Below are 25121 nucleotides of genomic sequence, written 5' to 3'. Positions count from 1 at the left end.
CCCCTAAAGCTGAAATCACTCACCCACTTGCTCTCCGCTCCAGCTGGGTATTGGCTCTCTTCTGTGAATTCACTTTCCCGGGAGCAATATTAAAGAAAGAACTGGTAGATGAGAAGGGAAGGGGGAAGGAGATGGAACTCTACAGGAAATACAGGGCATACTCAGGGATGTAAAGCCTACTAGAGACTCTGTAGAAGAAAGTAGCAGGGAAAAAGTCTAATTAAGGATGGAGTGCCAGACCCTGGAGGCCTTAAAAACCAGGGTGAGGCACTCAGCAAGGTGTAGCTTATGGGAGTGAGTAAAATGGGAGGGTTCTAATTAGAGTTCTTATTGAGGAAGATTGCAGATAAGAAAGCAGCCTAGGGACTAAAACCGGATTGGTTTAGTCTAGATGTGAATGTGAACTAAAGGGAGTGATGCTTGGGAGAGATCAGCAGAATGAGTTGATAACTGTGTGCGGAAACAGGAAGGAGGGAGGCAAGTGTGGTTCAAGGGTTTGGTATCTGTGTAGCTGAGATTCTCCCCCAAAGCAAGGCCTGTTACAAGGACTTGCCTATAGGTAGTCTATTTGGGAAGTGAGCCCAGAAGGCCCAAGTGAGGAAGTGGAAGAATGAGACAAGGAAGGAAGGAAAGCCAGCCTGGGGTATGGGGGGTTCCTCCAGGAGCACTCTGAGGAACTCTCCAGAATGCACCTCAGGACGACCTCTGGGCATGTATTCATGACCCCCTGCTCCACTGGGTAAAATATACCTGGGTGTCAACTCATTGCCACTTCAGGGCTTCTCTGTGCACCTGAAGAGGTGAGAGGTATCCGAGTGCATGGGAAAGTCCTACATGGCTGAAGTCACAGGTGGGCTGAGGGAAGGGGCACGGGCACCCAGAACACCCAGTATATGCCTTTGTCACTTGGGGAAACTAGAAAGCTCAGCAAAGGGACAGACACTTGTGTTTACTCAGTGCTCACTGTGGGAACCTGATCCTGGACAAGGCACTTTTGTATGTTGTCTCTTCAAAAACAATCCTCCAAGGGATGTATTGCTCTTTTTTTGTGAATGGGGAAGCTGAGGCTGAAATAATTAATCCAAGAGGAGCTGCTTTGAAGGTAGTAATGAGCTCAGTTTTAGGCACACTGAATTGTAAAAGACCTCTAGAAACTGCAGAATGCTACCCAAATAGAGGTGGGGACCACCCTATTAAGACAGGCATGATAAATTGAGAGACATTTCCAACTCATGTACTTGAAGTTGTCAGAACAAATGGAGTTTCTGACAGGTCACGTGACCTTCTGTCCAAAGAAATAAAACACAAAGTCAACTCATGAACTCTCACCTGGATGCGCCAGGCCCAGCAGGATCCAGCCCCTCCCTCCTTCTGCCAAAGTTCCTGCCCCTCTTGCCCTTTTTCTCAGCCACCCGGTGCCTCTCTTGGCTGGAATGCTGTTCTCCAGCTGCATTTGGGGTTTCACCGTCAACATCACTTTCTCATGGAAGCCTTTCCTGTCACCCACTCAAAAATAGTCTTTTATTTGCTTGCTATCATGTTTAATTTTTATCATAACCATTATTAATCGCTGTGTTTTATTTGTCGGCTTATGTACCTATTTATTCGTCGTCTTTCCCCTGCTAAGATATTTGATTAATGTAAGTGAGGACCTTGTCTGTTTTGTTTCTGGCTGTACCCCAGTGCTAGAACAGTGCTTGGTACACAGTGGGGAACCCACTGAAATTTCAGGGGTGAATGTGTTTTTAGTTGTTTTTTTCACTTATTCCTTCATCTGTTCTGGCCAACTCGAGACCTTGCTTTCCTCTGCAGCAGCTGATAGAACCATGGCGACAACTCCTGCTGCTGCTTTCGAGGCCCTCATGAAAGGGGTGACAAGATGGGATGTCCCCAAAGGCCCCATCCCCAGTGAACTGCTTCTTATTGGGGAGGCCAGCTTCCCAGTGATGGTGAATGACAAGGGCCAGGTGCTCATTGCTGCCTCCTGCTACGGCCGAGGCCGCCTCATTGTCGTATCCCACGAGGGCTACCTGCAGCATGCTGGCTTGGCTCCATTTCTTCTCAATGCAGTGGGCTGGCTCTCTCCCTCCCCTGGAGCTCCCATTGAGGTGCACCTATCCCTGGAACCACTAGTAAAGATCCTGCAGGACTCTGGGGTTAAGGCACAGATTGGGCCAGAACCAGGAGAGCCCCTGGGGGTTTTCTGCATCAGTGCCTACAATGACACTGTGACTGCAAAGCTGATCCAGTTTGTGAAACGTGGAGGGGGCTTGCTCATCGGGGGCCAAGCCTGGTATTGGGCCAGTCAGCATGGCCGTGAAAAGGTGCTGTCCAGCTTCACCGGGAACAAGGTGACCAGTGTGGCTGGAGTGTACATCACTGACATCTGTGGAGACAGAGGCCGGTTCAAGGTCTCTAAAAAGGTGCCCAAGATACCACTTCATGTCAGGTGAGTGTCTGTTCCCTGTTAGGAAGTCTGCCTCATGTTAAACTGTAGAGTTGATCCCCCTCTTCAACGAGTTTACACTTCAATAGAAGGGATTTTCCATTCAGATTTGGAATCACCACAAATTAAAACCAGGATAATTAAAATGCACCAAGACACAAGGAGGGGTGGCTCCTCACTGCCATTCTCTCCTACGGCCAAAGCTATTATCAGCTTAATAGGAAAGCTTGTCTTATTTACCACTCTATGTCTGTGTCTAGTGCCTGGAACATTGAGAGTACTTATCAATATCTCTTAAACAGATAAAAGAACGTTTGTTTGTGTGAGCACCTACCATGTGTGAGGCCCCGTTCTGGGCACTGGGGATCTAGCTGAGATCAAAGCAGACAAGTCATGCTGCCATGAAGCTCGTATTCCAGTGGAGAGTCAGGCAATTGAGGAAACAACAAATAGACATGTAGAGACTTATCAGGTATTTATAAGAGCCAGGAGGGAAGGTAAAGCAGGATAAGCGGATGGTATGTCAGGAAGGGGGCAGACACTATTTTATTTAGGGTCTTCAGAGAAGGCATATTGGTCAGGCTGAGTCAGGATTTGTTGGTGTTTCAAACAGAAAGGATTTAGTATAGAAAACTGATTATACGTGTGATGGAAAAGCTGAAAAGCCACACAGGAGACAGCAGGTAACCAAGAGATTAGCAACAGCAGGAGGTGGTGTTACTGGAGCCCAAGTTCTGTACTACCTGGCAGAAGCTGGAGCTATGTGTGGCCTGTCCAGCAGGAGCTGGGACCACAGATGGAAGGTCTGTCTGATGGGAGTTGGAGTCTCAGAGAAGACTTCGTGGTTACCAGACACACAACTTAAAAGAGACACATACCTCAGCTGCTTCTTACTTCCTGTCTGCCTTTGATCTTCTACCACTGCCTTCCATGGTCTGAACCCACCAAGATCCAAGGGCTTAGGAAACCTGGGAAATACAGTTCCCTGCAGCGCAGAGGATGACCAAGAGGAAATAGGAACAGATATGACTGCAAACAAACAAATGGCCAACTTGTAAGGCTTCTCTGGTAGGTTTCATTGCAAAGAGACCTGCAGGACATAAAGGAATGAGCCATGTGGACATCTGTGAGAAGATTCCAGGCAGAGCGAGGAGCAAGGATGAAAACCTGAAACAGAAGCCTGCTGGGTTTGTTTCCAAACATCAAAGAAGCCAGAGTGAATGAGGGCTAGAGTGCTGTAAGCTGAGGCCGTCTAAGAACTGATGGTCCAGGGTAGAACTTCAGGTCTTATTCGTAGTGAGGTGGGAAGGAATTTTGGATTTTGTACAGGAAATTGACATGATGTGACATATTTCAAAGAGAACCTCTGATTGATGGTGGAGAATGGACTGTAGGAGGCAGAGGTTGAAGGAGGAGACCAATCAGGAGGCCAGTTAAATAGGCCACATGAGAGATGATGGTGACCCAGCCTACAGTGAAAGCAATGGAGCTGCTGAGAAGAGGTTTGATTCTGGACACACTTCAAAGGTGGAACCCATCAGGCTTGGCCGATGGACTGAATATGGAGCAAGAGGTAAAAAGAGGAGTTGAGATTTTTGGTTTGAATGACCTCAAGACAGGTGTTGCCATTTATTGAGCTGTGCAAGACTTTGAGAAGATGTATTAGAAGAGATCAGGGGTTTAATTTTGGATATTTTGGGTTTGAGATATTAGTGACTAATTCTGTTTGGCCATATGTAAAAGAGCCTTACTATAGTGGATTAATCATGTTGGAGTTTATGTAATATGAAGTCCAGGTACAATCAGGGGTTTAATTTTGGATATTTTGGGTTTGAGATATTAGTGACTAATTCTGTTTGGCCACATGTAAAAGAGCCTTACTATAGTGGATTAATCATGTTGGAGTTTATGTAATATGAAGTCCAGGTACATAATCCAGGCCTGTGGAAGTGACTCCATCATGGCCCAGGTTCATTCCCCCCGTCACTGACCCCCCACTCCCATCCCATCATTCTTTTATTCTTATGGCTACGAGATAACCCCTACTACTTTAGGCACTGTAATTATACCCAGGCAAAAATAAGCTGGAATGGATATACTGCTGAGTCTATCCCTTTTAATTTAGAAAATTGTGTGTTTTCTGGAAGCCCAAACCATTAGACTGCCATTTACATTTTAATGGCCAGGACCAGATCAGGAGGCCAACCCTAACTGCCAGAGGTCTGAGGAGCTGAATATTTTTAATGGACACTGGCATCTCTGAGGAAGTCAAGGAAGAAGGGACATACAGATATTGTGCCCTGGGCCCTGGTACACTTAGAATTCCTTCCCTTCTGAAAGGGTTGGGGAGATGATATGGTTACTCTGAGATAATAGGGTGGATCTGATTTTCTCCAACTTGTTTTTGATTCTAATACTAAGGGACAAGGAAGTTAAATCACATCAGCATAATTCCTCTTGAATTTCCCCAAAGGACTCTCCTCTTTAGCAAACTAAACCTGTTTTGATTCATCTATACCTACATTTTTCATCTGTGCCACTAAATCTGACATATATTTTGTTTTCTTTTTTTAAACTTTTAATTGTGGAAAAATTCAAACATATGCAAAAATAGGAGAAAAGTATAATGCATCCCGATGCAGCCATTCCCCAACTCCAATAATAGTTAACTTATGCTCAATCTTATTCCATCTACAGCCCCACCCATCTGCACCCCAGATTAATAGCAGACATCATATCATTCCATCTGTTAGTATTTCAATCTGTATCTCTAAAAACATGAACTCTTGAAACATAACTACAAGACACCATTATCACACCTTAAAGAATAATTCCTTAATGTCATCATTTATTTCTGATTGCCTTTAATTATTTTTCAAAATTTATTGGCATTGGTATTTGAATAAAGCCTAAATACTTTGATTTCTTGACACAACTTTTATGTCTCTTATGAAAGATGAGTTTCCTTTCCAACTCTTGATTTTTTGAAGTTTTTTTTTTGTTGAAGACATCCTTTTCTGAACAGTTTTCTTCACTCTAAACTTTGTTGAGCATCCCTATGCTGTCATTTAAATATATTCCTTTTTTTCCCTGTTTTTCCTGTAAATGTAAAGTTTGATCTAGATTCTATGGCAGGATTGACAAACTAAGGCCTGTGGGCCAACCCCCTGTTTTTGTAAATAAAGTTTAATCGGAACACATCCATGCTCAATCATTCACTAATCATCCATGGCTGCTTTCAAGCTACAATGTCAAAGTTGAGTAGTTTCAGCAGAGACCATGTGGCCAACAAACCTAAAATGTTTATCTAGCCCCTTAAGAAAAATTTTCCCAGCTCCTGATCTAGAGACTTAATCAGATCCATGTTTGTATCTTTGGCCTGACTACTTTATGGATGGTAGTATGTACTTCCATTGGGTAGAACATAAGGCCCAATTTTTCTCTCTCACTATGATATTAGCAGTCATTAATAATCATTACTTAGCCCTAGATCCATTAATTGATCAGTGGTTATAAAATGGTGGCTTTAAAATTCTATTATGTCTTTTATCGATTGATTGGAATAGTTCTATAAAGCAAACCTGCATTCATCAATGATCTGTTTATTCTGTGGTATAGTTTATATATAGGAAAGCAAGATAAATGCTTAATTCTCATTCTCTCCCATTTTTATACCAGTTTTCAAAATATTGAGCTGGTTCCCTAGTATCTTCCAGAGGTCATCAATGTGTTTTCATTATGTTTAGTGCCATTATGAAATCATGGACTTAAACACAGTGTGTTTCATTTATTATCTTTATTGGTGCTAAAATTGTGACATGTTTAGCCATTGTGAGCCAATTCACATTGACTCTTGAATCTTTTTTTGACCCAACCTTAGTAGGCTTCCTTACTTTTCGGTATAACAAGGGGTTTCAGTCTCATCTTATACATTTCCTGCCCCAAGCCCAGAATTAGCCATTTCTCCAAGAAGCCCTATTTCTTTTAGTGGGAAATGGTATTTAGAAACCACAATCTGGGTGTTGGAGGTATTTATTACTACTAGGTTTATCATTGTTTCTGTGCCTTCTGACTGGACAAAGCTAAGAAATAGGTCTCTAAAAAAAAAGATAAATACATCAAGAGTTCATACGGATACTTCAAATTCAAATTCAGAGCTATAGGGTTTTATTTTAATTTCAACAATCTTACATCTGTATTTCTTTTTTTCCCAATAATGAAAAATTCCAGCTCTGGAAGACACCAACATAATGACCCATTTTTTTGTTCTCCATGATATATATACATAACAGTTGAAATATGCAAATAACAATACTACTACCAACAATATTATTACTATAATAGTTAAAAATTATTTTCACTTCTTTATGTTTTTATAATATATCTTATTAGGTATACAAAGTCAAATTACCATCTTTTAAAGTCACTTAGAATAGCTCCTCTTGTGCCGGCCCGTGGCTCACTCGGGAGAGTGTGGTGCTGATAACACCAAGGCCACGGGTTTGAATCCCTATATGGGGATGGCTGGTTTGCTCACTTGGGAGAGCATGGTGCTGACAACACCAAGTCAAGGGTTAAGATCCCCTTACAGGTCATCTTTAAAAAAAAAAAAAAAAGAATAGTTTCCCTCTTTGTAGTTATACCACTAAGTGAATATAGATGTCAATTGATTTGGTTGTTTTACTTTGAGTTTTGAAATTACTCTTGTAATTTAATTTTGCTTTATAATTACATAAAAATAGTTATGTGGATCCAATGGAATATCTTAGGAAACCTATATTCTTTTTCTGTCCTCTTCATACAATTTTCTTCTTTCTTCACCCTTTTTTTTATGATTTAATACTCCATTATTTGTGTATATATAAGCAAATGACCACACGTATTAGATGCCTTCTCCTCCTTGGGTAAGGCAATAGCATACTCTACCATTTTACTCCACCTTATTTTTTCCACATAACATTATTTTCCGAATATGGCTCCATTAATAGTATATAAAGATATACTATATTATACTACACTGTGTGGATATAATATAGTTTATTCAATAAGTTCCTTACTGATAGACATTTGAGTTCCTAATATATTTTTTTCCAGCATTTTTACTATTACAAATCTGCTGCAATGAATACCCTGTGCATATATCTTCATATTTTTGTCATTTCACTGGAAACGGGTTTGCTGAGTCACAGAGGAAGTGTCTAGTAATTTTGTGAGGCACTGCCAAATTCCCCTGGTTGCAGGGTGGGTTTCTAGGAAGCAGACTCAGAAACAGAAATTAGTGTACAGGGAGTTTTTCAGTGAGTGTATCTTTGTTGACAAATTGATGATGCTTATTTTCATCTTCAAACATTTCTATACTCTCCAGATTTTCAATAATTATACCCTGAATAAAAAGACAATTTTTACATTATGTCATTGCCTTTTCATAACCCTTTGTTGACAAATTGATGATGCTTATTTTCATCTTCAAACATTTCTATACTCTCCAGATTTTTAATAATTATACCCTGAATAAAAAGACAATTTTTACATTATGTCATTGCCTTTTCATAACCTTCAAACAACAGAAAAATGTCCCCCGGTTCACATTAAGATGTCTTTCTTTGACGTGATGTCATTTATATTGTTTTTATTTATTCTGCAACCAACAGGATAAAGAAATAAATTTTCTGAACATATCAATTTTCTTTTCCTCTTTCTAGTACATAGTATTCATTCTTTCATTCCTCTAAAATTTATTGAGTGCCTGTTAACAATTTAGGCACTATTCTAGCACTGGGATTTCCAGACTGTTTAACTTAAGTCTATACTTGTATGACTGACAAAAGTGTGGTGAATGTTCAGGTAATGTTGTGTGAAGATAGTCTTCCACATTGCCATTTGTTATTGTTTGCAAAACCTTTATTGAAAAAACAATATGGATATTAAAGTTTTTGAATATTTGTAGTTTCCACAATGTCCTCAACAAAATGTTGACTTTTATATCTCTTTTGTTGTCATACATCATGATTGCTAGTTGTGATTACATATTGCCACTTTGTATTCTGCTTAAATATATATTTTTTTATTTTTACAAATCATCTTCTTAATGAGTATTTTCAGTCATAAGTTCTATAATTTGTTTAGCTATTTCCTTTTTTTGAATGCTTAGGTACTTCTTGTTTGGATATTGTTAAGAAGGGGGACTCTAATTGTTCCATCAGTCATGCGCATCTTTGAAGTGTTTTAGAACTCTCCCTCAATGCAAAGATCACAATGTGTGACATTAGCTTTCTTGTTTTATAAGTTATCAAGATATTCGAAAATCTATTATTGAAAAAGATAGCACCAGCAATTTAATACAAAGTAACTTGGTTTTCAGATTCTGTTCCTATTTTGGATCTTCTCTCAGCTCTTGAAAAAACAATTTATTCTCTCTACTAAGATTCAATTCAAACACCCTCCTCAGAGAAGTTTCCCCCAGCTCTATTGAACTTAGGACTCTCCTTTCAGTTTCACTTTATCACACTTATCCATCTGCTCCCTAAATATTAACTATCACAATCTGTAAATATCTCAGCCATTTAGTTACTGGTGCTGTCAAGCTCCGTGAATGCATTGATCTTTCCCGTTATGTTTAATGTTGTATTCTCAATGCCTGATGTGTGAAATATAGCAGAGATCAACAAATATTTGTAAACTATGTAAATTAGAGAAAAAAGATATGGATGAATACATATCCAAAACCTTAACAAGGGAAAGGGTGGCCTAATTTACTAGTGTTAAACCTGCAGACGACTTTTTATTATGTGAATATGGTGCTGGGGGCTGAGTCACAGAGGCTTTCAGCCTCAGTCAAAACTGAGCTGGAGTTGACTGATCCCTTGAACTCAAAACTCAAAGAGGGTCCCCAGCTCATATTCTCTCCTTCATAGGAAAGTACCTGTTGAAGTTTTCAGTTAACTTTTCTGCAAACTAATCTTGGTCAAAGGTCCCTGGACCGACGTAACAGGTTCCTTAATTTCTAGTTCCTGCTTGAAGGTCCTGGAGCTCCTTAAGGGAATTGTTCTGTGCCCCACCCAAGCTCTGTTTGCCAAGGGAAGTGGTAATCTCTAACACCAACAAAAGATCCTCTCCTGTCCTATCCCCAAGGGCAAGAGCTGACTGCACACCTATGTTTATATAATTGAGGAGGACACTAAAGTTACTTTACTTTAACATTCAAAATCAGATCCAAAGGCACTTGCTGCTTTTATACCAAGACAGAAGAGTCTAGGGGGAAAGTTAATCTTAAATCATCAACAGCTCATTACACCTGTACATAGTGTCATCTACAAGGTCAAGAACATATTAGAAGCTGCTCACATACAAGTAAATGCATACTAGTAGCTTAGATTATGAATCTCTTGAGGATTATGTATTATTTTATTCTATCCTCATCAAATTCCTGTAGAACAGGAATGTCTTTGTCCAAGGACTTCATGGTTATAAGCAGCACAGCCCTGTTCAAATTCAAGATCCTTAAATATAGAGAGTTGACAGGTATATTAGTCTGTTTTTGTTGCTTATAACAAAATACCTGGAACTGGGTGGTTTATAAAGAAAAACAAAATTTATTCCTACAGTTTCTGAGGCTAGGAAGTCCAGAGTCCATCTGGTGGTGGTGACAGTGACCCAGGGATCTCACATTGCAAGATGGTGGAAGCAGAGAGAGCCCTCAGAACTACCCCCCAACTCAGGGATCTCACATTGCAAGATGGTGGAAGCAGAGAGAACCCTCAGAACTACCCCCCAACTACCATTTTTAATCCATTCACTACTGCACGGTCCTACAATCCAATCACATCTTCAAGGCTCCACCCTTCAATTACTATATAGGATTTCCCACCCTCTTAACAATCACAGTGGGGGCTAAGTTTCTAACACATAAAACTTGGGAGACAATTCTAGCCTCAGTGGGTTTTGGGGGAACATAACTCAATCCACTACAACAGGTAAAGATTGTGTGAAATGAGGCAAACTCCCAGAAACACCCTCTCCCCTAAATCTGATAAAATGAATGAAAAATAGTAGATAAACATCTGAACATGGAAGGTTTTGATGAAAATGCCCTACATTGCCAAGCACCGGCCAAGGAGAGGAACAGGGGATCGAGGTGTGGCCCAGAATGGAGCGTCTTCTAAGCCCACCCAACCTCATATGTACAACAGAAAGAAAATAGTTGAAACCACAAATTCAAGAAGTATTATTAATGCCTTCTAATTTGTAGAAAAGTGAACAAATTGGGTAAGAAGACACTTTAAAAAACCCTCAAGTATAAAAGCAACAGAGCTACTTGGGGATTTGGTGGAGAAAGAAAGGGTTGTCGGGGTTTGCTGTCTCATCTTCCAACCATGGTAGTGAGCTGAATCCCCAAGTGAGTTTCATGATGGTCAGGTGGAGTAGGCCTAGCTTTAGATCCCCTAAGAGTGGAGGGACCAGGCCCCCAGCAAGGACAGTACTGGGCCTCAGATGATCTTTGCTCTTCAATTAGTTCTCTTGACTTCAGGTAATAAGTGGAAAAAAGTGATATAGAGATGATATAATTTGAAAAGGTAGATGGATGTCATCTGTATGTAAAAACAAACAGTCCTGGGAAACATAGCAAGTGCATCAAGGAGAATTCACCCACGCTATATCAGAACATGCAGAAGATCTGTCCACACTTATAGGAAAAAAAATCTATATAATAACTATATAAACATGCTATAACAAATTATAAATTAAGGGCTGGCTGGGTAGCTCAGCTGGTTAGAGCATGGTGTTATAACACCAAGGTCAAGGGTTTGGATCCCTGTACTGACCAACCACCAAAAAAAAAAAAAAAAAAATTATAAATTAAGAGGGGAACTATAAAAGAGACAGAAATTTACTGTGGAAAGAGAACAGAAGCAACCATGTCTGGAAAAGAATGCGGCTCAATGAATAGAAGCACATTCCCCCAGAATATTTCACGCTATAAAAGGACATTTGGAGAACAAATGAGAAGCAGAGCGAGATGAAAAAGGGGATTTCAGAATGAAGAAAACAAATGAAGAACCAAACACCTCAGGTGAGATAAGTAAATTAACCTCCGCAAGGAACAGAATAGACAAGGCTTATATCTGTCAGAGTGTAACCAGGAAAAAAAATATTGCATTGGAATACAGGGAATGTTGAATACTCACAGAGTTGACTGTGCAGATGACAGAAGGGCAAAAGGACCAATCAGGAGATGGTGGGGCAGCCTAGAAATAAGCTAGAACAGGTTTCTAGAATACCTAGGCTGGGGGGACAGAGGGAGAAGGTTATGTAACCAGATCCACCTGGAAGGAGCTGGAAAGACAGCATTCTCAAACACATCTAGCTCCTTTACCTTAACGGAACTGACTTCATCAAGTGCAGGTGCACAATAACAACCAGGCAGTGTGCCGACAGGGACATCCTTGCAGCACTGATCGGTACGTAGCAGCACGTGACCCTATTTATCTCCAGTGAATGCATGCCATTGACATTGGAAGGAGTTCGATTAGGTGTCAAACTTTCAAGAATCTTCGGGGGACCCCCATTCCTCCACCTTTCATGGCAGGGAGTCAGTCAGTGCTTTTTCAGCTACAACATTGTTTTAATGATGGCATTTTCTTAATGGAATTCATAATCTTTCTTATTAATCATAGTGGTATGTTTAAGCAATTATTCTCTCTTTTGGTGAAGAAATATCTTGTTTCAGCACTCCTTCCGTTTTTATTTTATTTTCTTGCTCACCTGTTAATTCAAGTAAAAAATTAGCAAGTGCCGCATGGTTCCATTTTTATGTAATTTCTTCCTCTCTATCTTTTTATCTATCTAGCTAGCTAGCTAGCTGTCTTTTTAACCATTTCTAAGTATGACTGATTTTTACTGAGGAGTAATACTTGGAGTGTGCATGTGGGTTTTTATTTTCTTCTATGTACTTATTCGTATTGCTTAAATGATTAATAATCTGCATTATCATTTTTACAAAAACACTATCATTTCTTTCCACTCCGTTGCTATTGAGTTATAGTTGTACTCAAATTAAAAATACACAACAGTCTGGCCTTCCTTTTTTCAATTTTTTGTGTTTGAACTAATTTGATGTAAACTTTACTTTTTCTGATTTTCCTTTTCTGATAAACTTTATTTCTTTTTTAAATCTATAGTCATACACTGTACTTCTCTTTTCTCTAAAAAGTTTTAGTTAGCTATCTTAAAAACTAAAATAAATGTGCAAATATAAATGAACAAAATTTTAAAGTGCCTAACACGTGCCAATTTTGTACTATGCATGCTTTCACATATATTATCTCCTTTAATTCTGATAATAGTCTTCAGAAATTGGTAATATTATCTATAAAACTAGGAGATACAGTTAACACAGTAAGATAGGTTTATATTTTTAAGCAAAATTTAGGTGTGACCTAGAAATACAAATATATCTGTGCCCACAAGTGAGTAGCCTCTGTATTCTGATTATTCAAAATGAGTAATTTACGTACCTGCAATTTGTTATAGAAGTGAGTTTTCTAAATTATTTTTTAAATCTGATGAGTTAAATGTGTTTATTCAAATTGTGTTTTCAGTAGGCATGATGGAAACCTAATGAGATTCTACCCTGAGCCTACTAGCTTAAAATAAGAGAGAAAACTATGTTTACAATTACAAGGGGCCTCTCTGATCATCTATACCTGTATTACTCAATGATGATCAAGACAGTTTTTAAAGTTTTTTGTTATTTACTATAGTTTATCTGTATTTAAAGGAAAAAATATAGAAAAGATACACAAACTCATGAGAGGTGGGCTTCAAAAATTTTTTTTTTAAACATCCAATCAACATAATTTCCTCTAGTCCTTTTCTTGATGTTATAGATCCCAGGAAAACTTTGTCTCTAGATTCTAGTGTTACCATCCTGTGTATATTTACAAGAGAGCAAATTAAATCTCGAAGAGTATTCTTACATCCTGGACCATCTGAGCAGAGAAACAAAACAAGCCAAGTGAAGATGTATTTGATTTCTACCCAGAGACTTCATTACTTTTATGTTCAGGAAAAAAATGTATTAAAAAATTTGTTAGATATTATACTTTTAATGTGGTGAAAATTACAGAAGCTCACTTCACACTGAACTTTCTAATCATTGCTGTAGCTTCCTACTATGATAATGTTTTAATCAGAATTCAGAAGCCTATCGCCCCATCACCTGTCAGCTCAGGTGTGACGTGGAGCATTTCCTCAGCATAACATTCCTCCCTTTCCTCTTTTTCAGTGGCTTCTCCTGCACTTCCAGCTCTGAAATAACCCATGCTTTTCTTTTTCATAAATGCAGTATTATCTCCACCTTCAGCTCTATTTAAAGTCTCCTTTGCATAAAATACAACTGTTGATCGCCGTATACCCAGCTGTGGGCTCCATCCAAAGACTCAACAATTGAGCAAGAGACTTCTGGTGTGTAGACAACAACCATGGCTGTAGAGGCAGGCCAGCCTGGTTTGCTTCCTGTCCCTGACAAGTTATTAGTTAAGAATTGGGGAAATTGTCTAACTTTTCTAAACCTCATCTATAAAACGACAATAATAACTTTCAGGTTTACTATAACAAGTAAAAGAGATAATCCATATGTAAAATGCTTAGCATATGTTAAACCCCATTACATAATAGCTACTTTAATTATATTATTATCCAGACTTAAACATTGTAAAGAGATAATATATGGGACTTAAATATTGCTAACTAGCTATCTGAGATTATTAATATCACCCTTAAAATATTGTCTAGTCATCTGTTGTGATACTGCCTCTATGCATACTACTATATAGGCTATTTGTCTTTTTAATTTGATTAGATACTGCCAAATTGACCTCTAAATTGTATGAAAGATTATTTTTCTCCACACTCTTGTCAGCACTTAATATTGTTAGCTTTATCAACATTTACCAATTTTCTGGGTAAAAAAAATTTAATCATGTTTAACTTGTAGTTGCATTATTACATCTTTTCAAACATTGAATATTCCATTTCTATTTTATCTTTCATGAGCTGCTTCAGCATATGGTTTTTAAATGTTCTCTGTTTTTTGCTTTTCAGTTTGTTCTTGGAAATTGTTTGTATAGTCTGTATTCTAATTTTTTGTCTGTTAAATTTGTTGCAAATATTTTCATCTCGGATGATTTCATCTTTAACTCAATTTATGCTGCCTTTTGTGTTAAGTAGGTTTTTGTTTTTCTTATATCCCATGTAGTTTCTGTAACTGATATCCACTATCCCAGGCACTTTCTAGATTTCCAGTGCTACTGTGGTTGTATGTGTATGTACGTCCACAGGGACAAATGTGTTCAATCATTTTAATCAGATATTGGGAAGGTTCAGGACAGATTTCTTGTGGGGGTCATCTGACTGTTTCCTAGACAGCTCCTCACATGATAAAATCCTGTCAGCTCTAGGTCTATTTCTCAGCCCTACAGGCTTAAAACCTCCCCAGTAGTCTAGCAGATAGTCCAGAGTTGGATGTAGTTAAGGTACCAGATTCATCATAAACAGTCTCAGAGCAGGGCAATATGTTCCAGTCACTCCAGCATGGGGCTTATGTCCCTTGCATACATCTGAACCAAATGATAGCCAATGGTGGGGGACTGGGGTAGGTCCAGAAAGGTAAAATATACTGGGCAGACAAGAAAAAGGGGTACATTTTCCTACAGGTAGTTAGGGTATCCATACTCTCAGACAATTTGGCCACATGTTGCAAAATGTCTTTCTTTCCTTGCTTACTGTCTACCTTCAATGGACACATCTGCAGTAACTAAAAAATGATCCGACCTCTCCGTTCCCTCTCTGACCTTCTGTTTCCTCTGCTGCAGCCACACAGGCCTCTTTCTGTTCTGTGGACACCACAAGGCTTGCTTCTACCTTAAGACCTTTGTGCGGGCAGCTTCCTCAGCCTGGACTTTACCTTTCTCGGATATCTGCGTGGCTAGCTCATCTTCTGTGAGTCTTGGCTCAAATGTTACTTCTCGGTTCACCTTATCCTGATTACCTTGTTTCAAATAGCCTCTGCCCAGACATTTCTTTTTTTTTTTTTTTTCTTTTTCCTTTTTTTGTCTTTTTTCGTGACCGGCAACGCGCAACCCTCGGTGCTGCACCCACACCTCGCTCAGCCAGTGAGCGGGAACCGGTCTGTATGTGGGATCCGAACCCTCGGCAGGAGCGCCACCCCGCTCCCAAGCGGCACACTGTAGCAGTGCGCCACCGGGCCGGCCCGATCTGCCCAGACATTTCTGATCCTCTTTATACTGCTGTGGCATTTACTGTCTTCTATCAGGCTATATAATTTATCTATTGATTGTGCTATTGTTTATTGTCAGCTCACCACACACACACACACACCAATGAAATGTAAGCCACACAGAGACAGGCGATTTAACGATTTTATTTCACTGGTGTATCCCAAGCGTTTAAAACTGCCTGGCAGATAATATATTTGATTTATTTAGAGCATAGTATCTTGGAATCTAATTTTTAAAATGTTTCCATTAAGCATTTTCCAAATTATCTAATAATTATTTTAATTATCATATGGTATACTATGTATGGTTAACCATAAGTTATTTAAACAATCTCCTATTATTTAGCATTTAGAAATTTTACAAATTAGTAAAAAAAAATCTTGAAATAAAAAACCTTTTCTGAATTTGTTACATTTTGGCCATTTCTCAACAAAAAGTAGTAAATACTCTCATCAAATTTAAATGAGAATTAAAAAAAAAAAACAAAAAATGGTGTATGTGTTTGTATAAATCTTCAAGTGTAATATTTAACAGTTTACTTGTGATGTGTTCCTAGACTGGAGATGGCTCATGAGCATGCAATATGATGTTTTTTACAGCCTTCCTTGGCAGAAAATTAGCTCTGAGAAATTCATAAGCAAGACTGCTTTCTGTAGGCATAGTAAACTATTTTTCTAACTTAATTCATTTACATATATAATTATTTTTAAAGATGTGAAATTCAAGCCAAAAAATTCAACACTTAGTTGACTAAGTGGGAATTTCCTGGAGGTGTTTATTTGGAGAATGTGGATTTTAAGATATTCAAATAAAGCCACTACCTCCCTCTACAGTATTTCATCAAATCTACGACATTGATTGTAAGACGTGCTATTATTTTATGTTATGACTAAGGAAGAGGAAATACTGCCTATTACATGATGATATGCCATCAGTTGTAAGAAGGTGAAAAAATGTACCTTACACTTGGTAAAATACATGCTAAAACCCTAAATGTCATTAGTAAGAATGAGAAGATTGACATGAACCATGCACTCTTTCCACCCCACACCGATTTCTCTATTCTCTATTCATTAACTGACTGGTGTCTCCTTGTCCCTCCTGTCTCTTTTCCAGGTGTGGGAAGAACCTCAGGCAGGACCAGCAGCAGCTCCTGGAAGGGGTCTCAGAGCTGGACATCAGGACAGGGGGGGTCCCCTCGCAGCTGCTGGTGCATGGGGCCCTCGCCTTCCCTCTGGGGCTTGATGCCTCCCTTGGTTGCTTCCTGGCAGCTGCCCACTATGGCCGTGGCCGGGTGGTCCTGGCTGCCCACGAGGGCATGCTCTGTGCTCCCAAGTTGAGGTCCTTTGTGCTCAATGCTGTGCGCTGGCTGGCCACAGGCCACACAGGCAAAGTTGGGGTGAGCACAAGTCTAAAAAATCTATGTTCCATACTGTCAGAGCATGGCCTGGAATGCAGCCTGGTGCCCCACCTGACCAGCGACTTGCGTGTCTACTGCTGCAAGGCTTACAGTGACAGCGAGGCTAAGGAAATCCAGGAGTTTGTGGCTGAGGGTGGGGGCTTGCTGATTGGGGGCCAGGCCTGGTGGTGGGCCTCCCAGAACCCAGGCCGCTCCACTTTGGCTAGTTTCCCTGGTAACCTCATCCTCAACTGCTTTGGCCTCAGCATTCTGGCTCAGACTCTCAGCACAGGCAGTTTCTCTGTCCCCACCCCTGAGATGAGGAGCTATCACTTCCGCAAGGCGCTATCTGAATTCCAGGCCCTATTGAACCATGAGGGTGGGAACTTGGAAAAGAGCTATCTGGCCAAGTTGGGAGTAGATGGTGCAGCCTTCCTGCAGATTCCTGCAGAGGGGGTCCCTGCTTATATATCCCTGCACCGGCTCCTGCGGAAGATGCTGCAGCGCTCGGGCCTCCCAGCTGTGAGCCGGCAGCATCCAGTCGCCAGAGACTCCCGCGAGGCCGCAGTGCTGTGCCTGGCCACGGAGCTGGCGCACTCTGGGACTGACTGCTCCCAGCTGGCCCAGGGGCTTCGAACCTGGACCTGCTCCTCCAGTCGGTACCTCTCTGAACAGCCCATCACTGTGGAGATCAATGGGACCAACCCAGGTACGGAGTGAGCAGAAAGCGCCAGAGCTTTTGAGACCTGGCAGGAGGTGGGAGTGGCTGACCTTGCAGGACCTGTCTGTGCTGACCCTCAGGAAGGCCAGCTCCAGGCTTCAGCAGGTGCTGAAGGTGCTGTCAGGAAGATGGGGGTTGGGGTTCTGCTTGAGGTTTAGGAGGGATAAGTCCTAGATGCCTGGATGCCTGGGGGTACACGGGAGAAGCCGTGCCTCGGAGAGGCTCCAGGTGGGGATGGCGTCATGGAGGAAGGAAGATCTCAGCCTTCTCTGTGACTTTTGTCAGGCAACAGCAGTTGCTGGGTGAGTACTGGGCTCTACCTCCCGGAGGGACAGAATGCAGAAATCTCGCTGTCTGACGCTGCTGCCTCTGCGGGCCTGAAGGTAAGGCCTGACCACACCGCTGCTTCCTGCGCAGCCACCTCACGGTTCCAGCTCACTCAGGGCTACCAGGAGTCCAGGGAGGGGTCCCTCGGCCCATTTTACAGATTTTACAGATGATGCAGCTAAATTTCAGGGAGCCTAAGTGAGCAGTCCCAGATACTAATACCAGATCAAGTATTCAAACCTGAACTTTCTGATGTCCTCAAGTGATGGTTTTACCTATCCCCAGGGGTGTAGAGAGACACCAAAGGTGAGGAAAAGGAGTTCGGATTACACATCAGTACCTCGCCCACCTTCCCAGTAGCACAAAGCCTGTCTGAGTTTCACCTCTTAACCTTGACACCTGAAGGGTACGCTTCATCCATCCCTTACAAAACTGTGCCTTACATGCAGGATTTCAATTCATCCTGCCTCCTCCACTCTGAGGGTCACTTCCTACCATACATTGGGTATCTTTGGTGTCAGCATCCTTTCTGGAGTTCAAATCCAAGAAAAGCAGCCCCAGGACTCTAGACAAAACAGGTCTAGGTCCCTCTGACCAGGAAGGTGACCTCTGGACCAAGGGGGAGAGGGAATCAATCCTCTTCCCCTCAGGTCAGACCTCACTGCCTCTGGATGGGCTTCCTGTCTGCTCACAAATGGCAGACCAGGATCTCCCTGGCTCATTCCCAACATCAGAATCACCACACTGGCTTAGGCTGTGATTTGAGAGCCCAGGATTCTGCCTGGTAAAAAGATACCATGAGACCCCCTCAGTTATCAGCCTTGGGGTAAGGCCAGGTCTTTTACCAGCTCACATCCGATGGAGATCCATTGGGCAGCTGTTTAAATCCCTGGAAAAGTGATGTGTATTTTTTAGTCCATATGACTTTGGAGTGCTAACAGGTCATAGGTTTCCATAGGCATAGCTCATAGAAAAGGGAAGCTGCAGTCTCGTGGGCATATTTGTCTAGGCCCCTGCATCCCCACGACAATCTCCACAACCCCACACACACATTGTGGGGACTCTACTTCCTCTATCATATGTTGGAATCATCCGTCCAGGTACAGATTGGCTGCCACACCGACAACTTGACCAAGGCTAGCAAGCTGTCTCGAGCTCCTGTTGTGACTCACCAGTGCTGTATGGACAGGACCAAACGGTCAATCTCTTGCCTCTGGGGTGGCCTCCTCTATGTCATTGTGCCCAAGGGCAGTCAACTTGGCCCTGTGTCTGTCACCATCAAGAAGGCTGTGCCTGCCCCATACTACAAGCTGGGTAAGTGGACCGAAAGTTGAGGGGACAGGGTTCCCTGTGGTTGCCATAGTGACTATGGGCTACTTAGTAAAGGGGGACAGGAAAAAGGGTCAGAGGAGAGAAGGAGGGTAAGTGGACCGAAAGTTGAGGGGACAGGGTTCCCTGTGGTTGCCATAGTGACTATGGGCTGCTTAGTAAAGGGGGACAGGAAAAAGGGTCAGAGGAGAGAAGGAAGAAAAACAGTGTATTAGGTCATCTCTGTTGCTTATAACAAAATACCTGAAACTGGGTAATTTGTAAAGAAACAATATTTATTGCTTACAGTTTTGGAGGCTGGGAAGTTCCAAGTCAAAGGAACACATCTGGTGAGGGCTTTGGTGGTGTTGGCTTTATAGGGACTCAGGGTGTCACATGGTGAAATGTCTGAGCAAGAGAGAGTTAACCTCTTCACTTGCTCTCCTTTTAAAGCCATCAGAACCATGCCCACCACTCCATGATCAGTCCATTTACAAGAGAATTGTCCTCACAATCTAATCACCTCTTAAAGGCCCCCCTTTTCAATTACCATAATTGGATTTCTCGCCCTCTTAACACTGTTGTAGTGGAGATTAAGTCTCTAATACACAAAACTTTGGTGGGTACATCTAACCTGTATCAAACTGTTAGGAGTGAACTTGGAGGCAAGAGATATGAAACACGCTGTGTCCATGGAGACTTCAGGGCAGAGCATAGAGAAGTCTGGAAGCCTGTCCTGCACTTCATAGCCTGTAGACCACACTATAGTTTATTATTTCAGTGTTCTCCTCCTGGAGTGCAAGTTGTGTTTTTCAGCTCAAGGGAAGTTGGAGAAGTGGGTGGCAAGTTCTGTGATATTTATTCCCAGGTAAGACATCTCTGGAGGAGTGGAGGAGGAATATCCAGGAGAACCCAGCCCCCTGGGGAGAGCTGGCCACCGACAACATCATCCTGACAGTGCCAACTGCCAACCTTCGTACCCTGGAGAACCCAGAGCCACTGCTCCGCCTCTGGGATGAGATGCTGCAGGCCATAGCCAGGCTGGCAGCCCAGCCCTTCCCTTTCCGACGTCCTGAGAGGATTGTTGCTGATGTGCAGATCTCAGCTGGTGGGTGCTCCTAATCAGAGGACATCATTTATGTTTTTTGTTTTTAGGGTTTTTTTTTCTTTTTTTAATGTCCAAGATGTGTAAAACATAATTTTATTAGTAAAGTAAATGTAAAGTGGGGAAAAAGACATAAAAGACATAGACTATGATGGGAATGTAAGTTCTTTACAGATGGACAGTAAATCACTTAACATCTACAAGGAGAAATTTCACAGCATGGTAGAACAAACTCAGAAAAATTGGTGCTAGGAATTTGTAGGTGGCAAGAAGGGTCATTTCAAGGAGAGTGTTCAAAATGAACTGTTTCCCTCAAATGTTAGTCAGAGTTGAAAATGAAAAGGGGAAATGAATAAAGAGGTTTATTTTAGGTACTGAGTGGTGTAGAGGAAAGAGTAGCATAGGGAGAAAAATAAGGAACTCTGCTTCCCACATGGCGCACCACACTGGTTTCCATGGGGGAAGAAAAAATGGCACTGTCCTAGCCTCAAGAACTTCAAACCCAGACACAGGACACAATGTGACAGACTCACATGCAAAAACAGCTCAGAAGAAATGAAGCATGGAATTGCAGCAGGGGCGGCTGTGTCAGGTGCATCTGTATTCTCCAAGGCCAGAGAAGGAAGGCATGACCCAGCTGCCAGAGAAGGAAGGCATGACCCAGCTGCCAGCATCTGGGAAGGGGACGAGGTATTCCAGTTCCTGACCAAGACAAGTAAAGCCATTTGCTTTCCAATCAGCACAGAGTTTCTGGAATTATTGGGGACAACCAGGATGGTGATAAAAAGCTCCACAGTGGAGAGGAATGAAGGGAGAGGTTTGTGTAGACTCCCCCCTTTCATGACCCCCCTTTTCCTTCTGTGTTCACAGGCTGGATGCACTCAGGATACCCAATCATGTGCCACCTGGAGTCGGTGCAGGAGCTCATCAGTGAGATGAGCATGAGAAGCAGAGGTCTGTGGGGCCCTGTCCATGAGTTGGGCCACAACCAGCAGCGGCATGGGTGGGAGTTCCCACCACACACCACTGAGGCCACCTGTAACCTTTGGTCAGTCTATGTGCATGAGACAGTCCTGGGGATCCCCAGGTCTCGGGCCCACCCTGCTCTGAGCCCTCCAGTACGAGAGAAGAGAATCAAAGCACACCTGGGAAAGGGAGCCCCACTGCGTGACTGGAATATGTGGACAGCTCTGGAAACATATCTTCAGGTACCAGNTTTTTTTTTCTTTTTTTAATGTCCAAGATGTGTAAAACATAATTTTATTAGTAAAGTAAATGTAAAGTGGGGAAAAAGACATAAAAGACATAGACTATGATGGGAATGTAAGTTCTTTACAGATGGACAGTAAATCACTTAACATCTACAAGGAGAAATTTCACAGCATGGTAGAACAAACTCAGAAAAATTGGTGCTAGGAATTTGTAGGTGGCAAGAAGGGTCATTTCAAGGAGAGTGTTCAAAATGAACTGTTTCCCTCAAATGTTAGTCAGAGTTGAAAATGAAAAGGGGAAATGAATAAAGAGGTTTATGTTAGGTACTGAGTGGTGTAGAGGAAAGAGTAGCATAGGGAGAAAAATAAGGAACTCTGCTTCCCACATGGTGAACCACACTGGTTTCCATGGGGGAAGAAAAAATGGCACTGTCCTAGCCTCAAGAACCTCACATCCAGACACAGGACACAGTGTGACAGACTCACATGCAAAAACAGCTCAGAAGAAATGAAGCATGGAATTGCAGCAGGGGCAGCTGTGTCAGGTGCATCTGTATTCTCCAAGGCCAGAGAAGGAAGGCATGACCCAGCTGCCAGCATCTGGGAAGGGGACGAGGTACTCCAGTTCCTGACCAAGACAAGGAAAGCCATTTGCTTTCCAATCAGCACAGAGTTTCTGGAATTATTGGGGACAACCAGGATGGTGATGAAAAGCTCCACAGTGGAGAGGAATGAAGGGAGAGGTTTGTGTAGAGTCCCCCCTTTCATGACCCCCCTTTTCCTTCTGTGTTCACAGGCTGGATGCACTCAGGATACCCAATCATGTGCCACCTGGAGTCGGTGCAGGAGCTCATCAGTGAGATGAGCATGAGAAGCAGAGGTCTGTGGGGCCCTGTCCATGAGTTGGGCCACAACCAGCAGCGGCATGGGTGGGAGTTCCCACCACACACCACTGAAGCCACCTGTAACCTTTGGTCAGTCTATGTGCATGAGACAGTCCTGGGGATCCCCAGGTCTCGGGCCCACCCTGCTCTGAGCCCTCCAGTACGAGAGAAGAGAATCAAAGCACACCTGGGAAAGGGAGCCCCACTGCGTGACTGGAATATGTGGACAGCTCTGGAAACATATCTTCAGGTACCAGCAGAAATTTAGGGCCACCAGAAATGGGGCCACCAGACCCCTCAGTCAAGTAGCATCCTGGATCCCAGGAGTTCTCCAACTTCTTCCCCCACACCCCCCACCAGCCTGGGTCCACTACCTCCTGTGGACAAGGGAGACAGGGCTGCATGGAGGGGCTCCTTGGGTTCTACACCTCTAAGCTGGAAAGAATGACACCTGTCCCACCCACCTCCTATCATTTTGTGACATAAGAGAAATGAAAAGTATTATCAGAATAATTAGTAGAAATACAGCATACTGGTCAAGAGCAGAAACTCAGACGTTCTCGAGATTGCATCACAGTTCTTCCAGCAGCTGTTTTTATCCTTGATCCTCTAGTAAGTGTTCAATAAATGGCCATTGTTCGGTTCTATTTTTCTTTTCCTCACCTTAGTTTTACAGGTTGAGTGAGTGTCACAACCCTTTACAGTATCAGGGATGTGTGTACAGGGCGACTGTATTACAAGAAGGCATTGTAGGAGATAAAGCTGCTCACAAGGTTCTCAGATTTCCGTCACCCACTTGAACCCAAAATGTTTTTTAAATGAATAAATAAATAACCATCCAACCCAACAGAAGCACACCAAAGTCATGAAGCAAGTCTACTTCCTGTGAAATAAGCACAAATTCCAGTCCCTCTCCCCAAGTCCTGCTTTGAATTATAATGTTTTTAAGTTGTCAATGCTGTTCCCATATCAGATCTCCTGTGATGTCTCCCACAACCCTGCAGATAGGAGTTGTATGGCCCACTTTTCACAGAGGCTTATACTAAGTTAAAGAATTTAAGCAACCTGACTAATGGCACCCATTTCAGTGATGGACCTAGAACCTGAAGGCGGGACATCATGACAAGCCCCACGCTTTTGCACTTTCATGCCCTCTCTTTGATTTTTTTTTTTCATTCACTAATTTTCTAAAAAGTGAATGTGAGACAGCCTCAGTCAATGAGATAGCTTTTCATTCATGAGTTTGCATAATCCTATATAGCCAGTCTGAGGGTGTACAGGCCAGCAGACCTTCATGGTAGGTTGTCTCTAAAGAGTAAGTTAAAGCCCTGATTCTGCCCTACCCGCCCATCCACCAACTGCAGAGCTGTGAACTTCAGTTCTCCAAAACTATGGAGGGAGAGGCCCATCATTTTGGAGTCTGAGACTGAGTCTCAAGACAGGCAGGTGCCTCTACCTGCTAGGGGTACTCTCCCCGTCATTCTTCCTGCTGTCCTTAGCTCAGGCCCTCATACTTTCTTCCCTCTGTTTATTCCAATAGTCTCCTAAGCTGTTCCAGTATCTTGCCTCAGTCCCCTAAAATCCATCTTCCACACTACTCCTGGAATAATGTTAATATTTCATCTTTAAAACTCTTTCAGTGTTCTATTTTACATACAGGGTAAAGCTGAAGCTGCTTAGCAGAGTATTAGAAGGCCCTTCATCCTCAAACTTTTGGCAGCACCTCTGGTGACATCTCCTAGTTTTTTCACCTCTGTATTTATCATATGTATCCTCCAGTATATCAAACCACTTACAGTTATGAACACATCTCACTGTCTCAGGCTCCCAAGTCTCCTGTGTTTCCTTCCTGCTGCTGAAACATGCTTGAACATCTTGTCTATTACCTGCTCAGTCACCTGTCAAAAGTCAGCTCTGTTGCCCTTCAGCCATACATCATCTCCTGGATAAACCAAGTTTCTTAGTGATTTGTCTGTTTACATATCTGCCTCTCCCTCTGAGCTTTGCCCTCTAGAAGGACAAGACCTCTCAATCATTTCTGCCTAGCACACTGTCTGGAACATTGCAGATATCTAGTGCATGTTATAATGAGCAATGGCCGGGAGGACTGTCAGAGGCCACGGCAGTGACAGCAGATGAGCAGTCATGAGGGTGAATCGTGACACTCCGAGGGAGGCTCGATGTCAATAGCATCGTCTGTCCTCTCGCTCTTCTACCCGAGTCACACAATTCTCCTCCACACAAGAGTGAGTGGGGTTGGGAAACCCTTAGATCCCTGCTAACTCCAAATTTCTGTAATCTTACCAAACAAGGGCCTCCTGCCAGTGGCTTTCAGGTGGGCTGTCTCTCTATCAAATATGTCATTTATTTTGAGCCCCTTGTGACATGCCTGATTCTTTCTTTTTTTATTTTATTTATTTTT

At 42.2% G+C, this 25121-nt stretch overlaps 1 protein-coding gene across 1 annotated transcript in view; it reads left to right on the top strand.

Moving 5' to 3' along the window:
- Nucleotides 1-1826: 1826 nt before the first annotated feature.
- LOC103608674 (protein FAM115C-like) overlaps nucleotides 1827-25121 on the top strand; it is a 25308-nt gene continuing 2013 nt past the window's right edge. Inside the window, exons 1-6 of the mRNA XM_008593073.1 lie at nucleotides 1827-2449; nucleotides 16861-17852; nucleotides 18150-18247; nucleotides 19292-19505; nucleotides 20368-20607; nucleotides 21475-21812. Coding sequence (XP_008591295.1) covers nucleotides 1827-2449; nucleotides 16861-17852; nucleotides 18150-18247; nucleotides 19292-19505; nucleotides 20368-20607; nucleotides 21475-21812 — 2505 coding nt within the window. The remainder of the gene's footprint in view (nucleotides 2450-16860; nucleotides 17853-18149; nucleotides 18248-19291; nucleotides 19506-20367; nucleotides 20608-21474; nucleotides 21813-25121) is intronic.

This window comes from Galeopterus variegatus, unplaced genomic scaffold (assembly GCF_000696425.1).
Source record: "Galeopterus variegatus unplaced genomic scaffold, G_variegatus-3.0.2 Scaffold8678, whole genome shotgun sequence".
NCBI classification, from domain to species: Eukaryota; Metazoa; Chordata; class Mammalia; order Dermoptera; family Cynocephalidae; genus Galeopterus; species Galeopterus variegatus.
The sequence above is the reverse complement of the archived record's forward strand: the minus strand, read 5'-3'. Positions and strand labels throughout refer to the sequence as shown.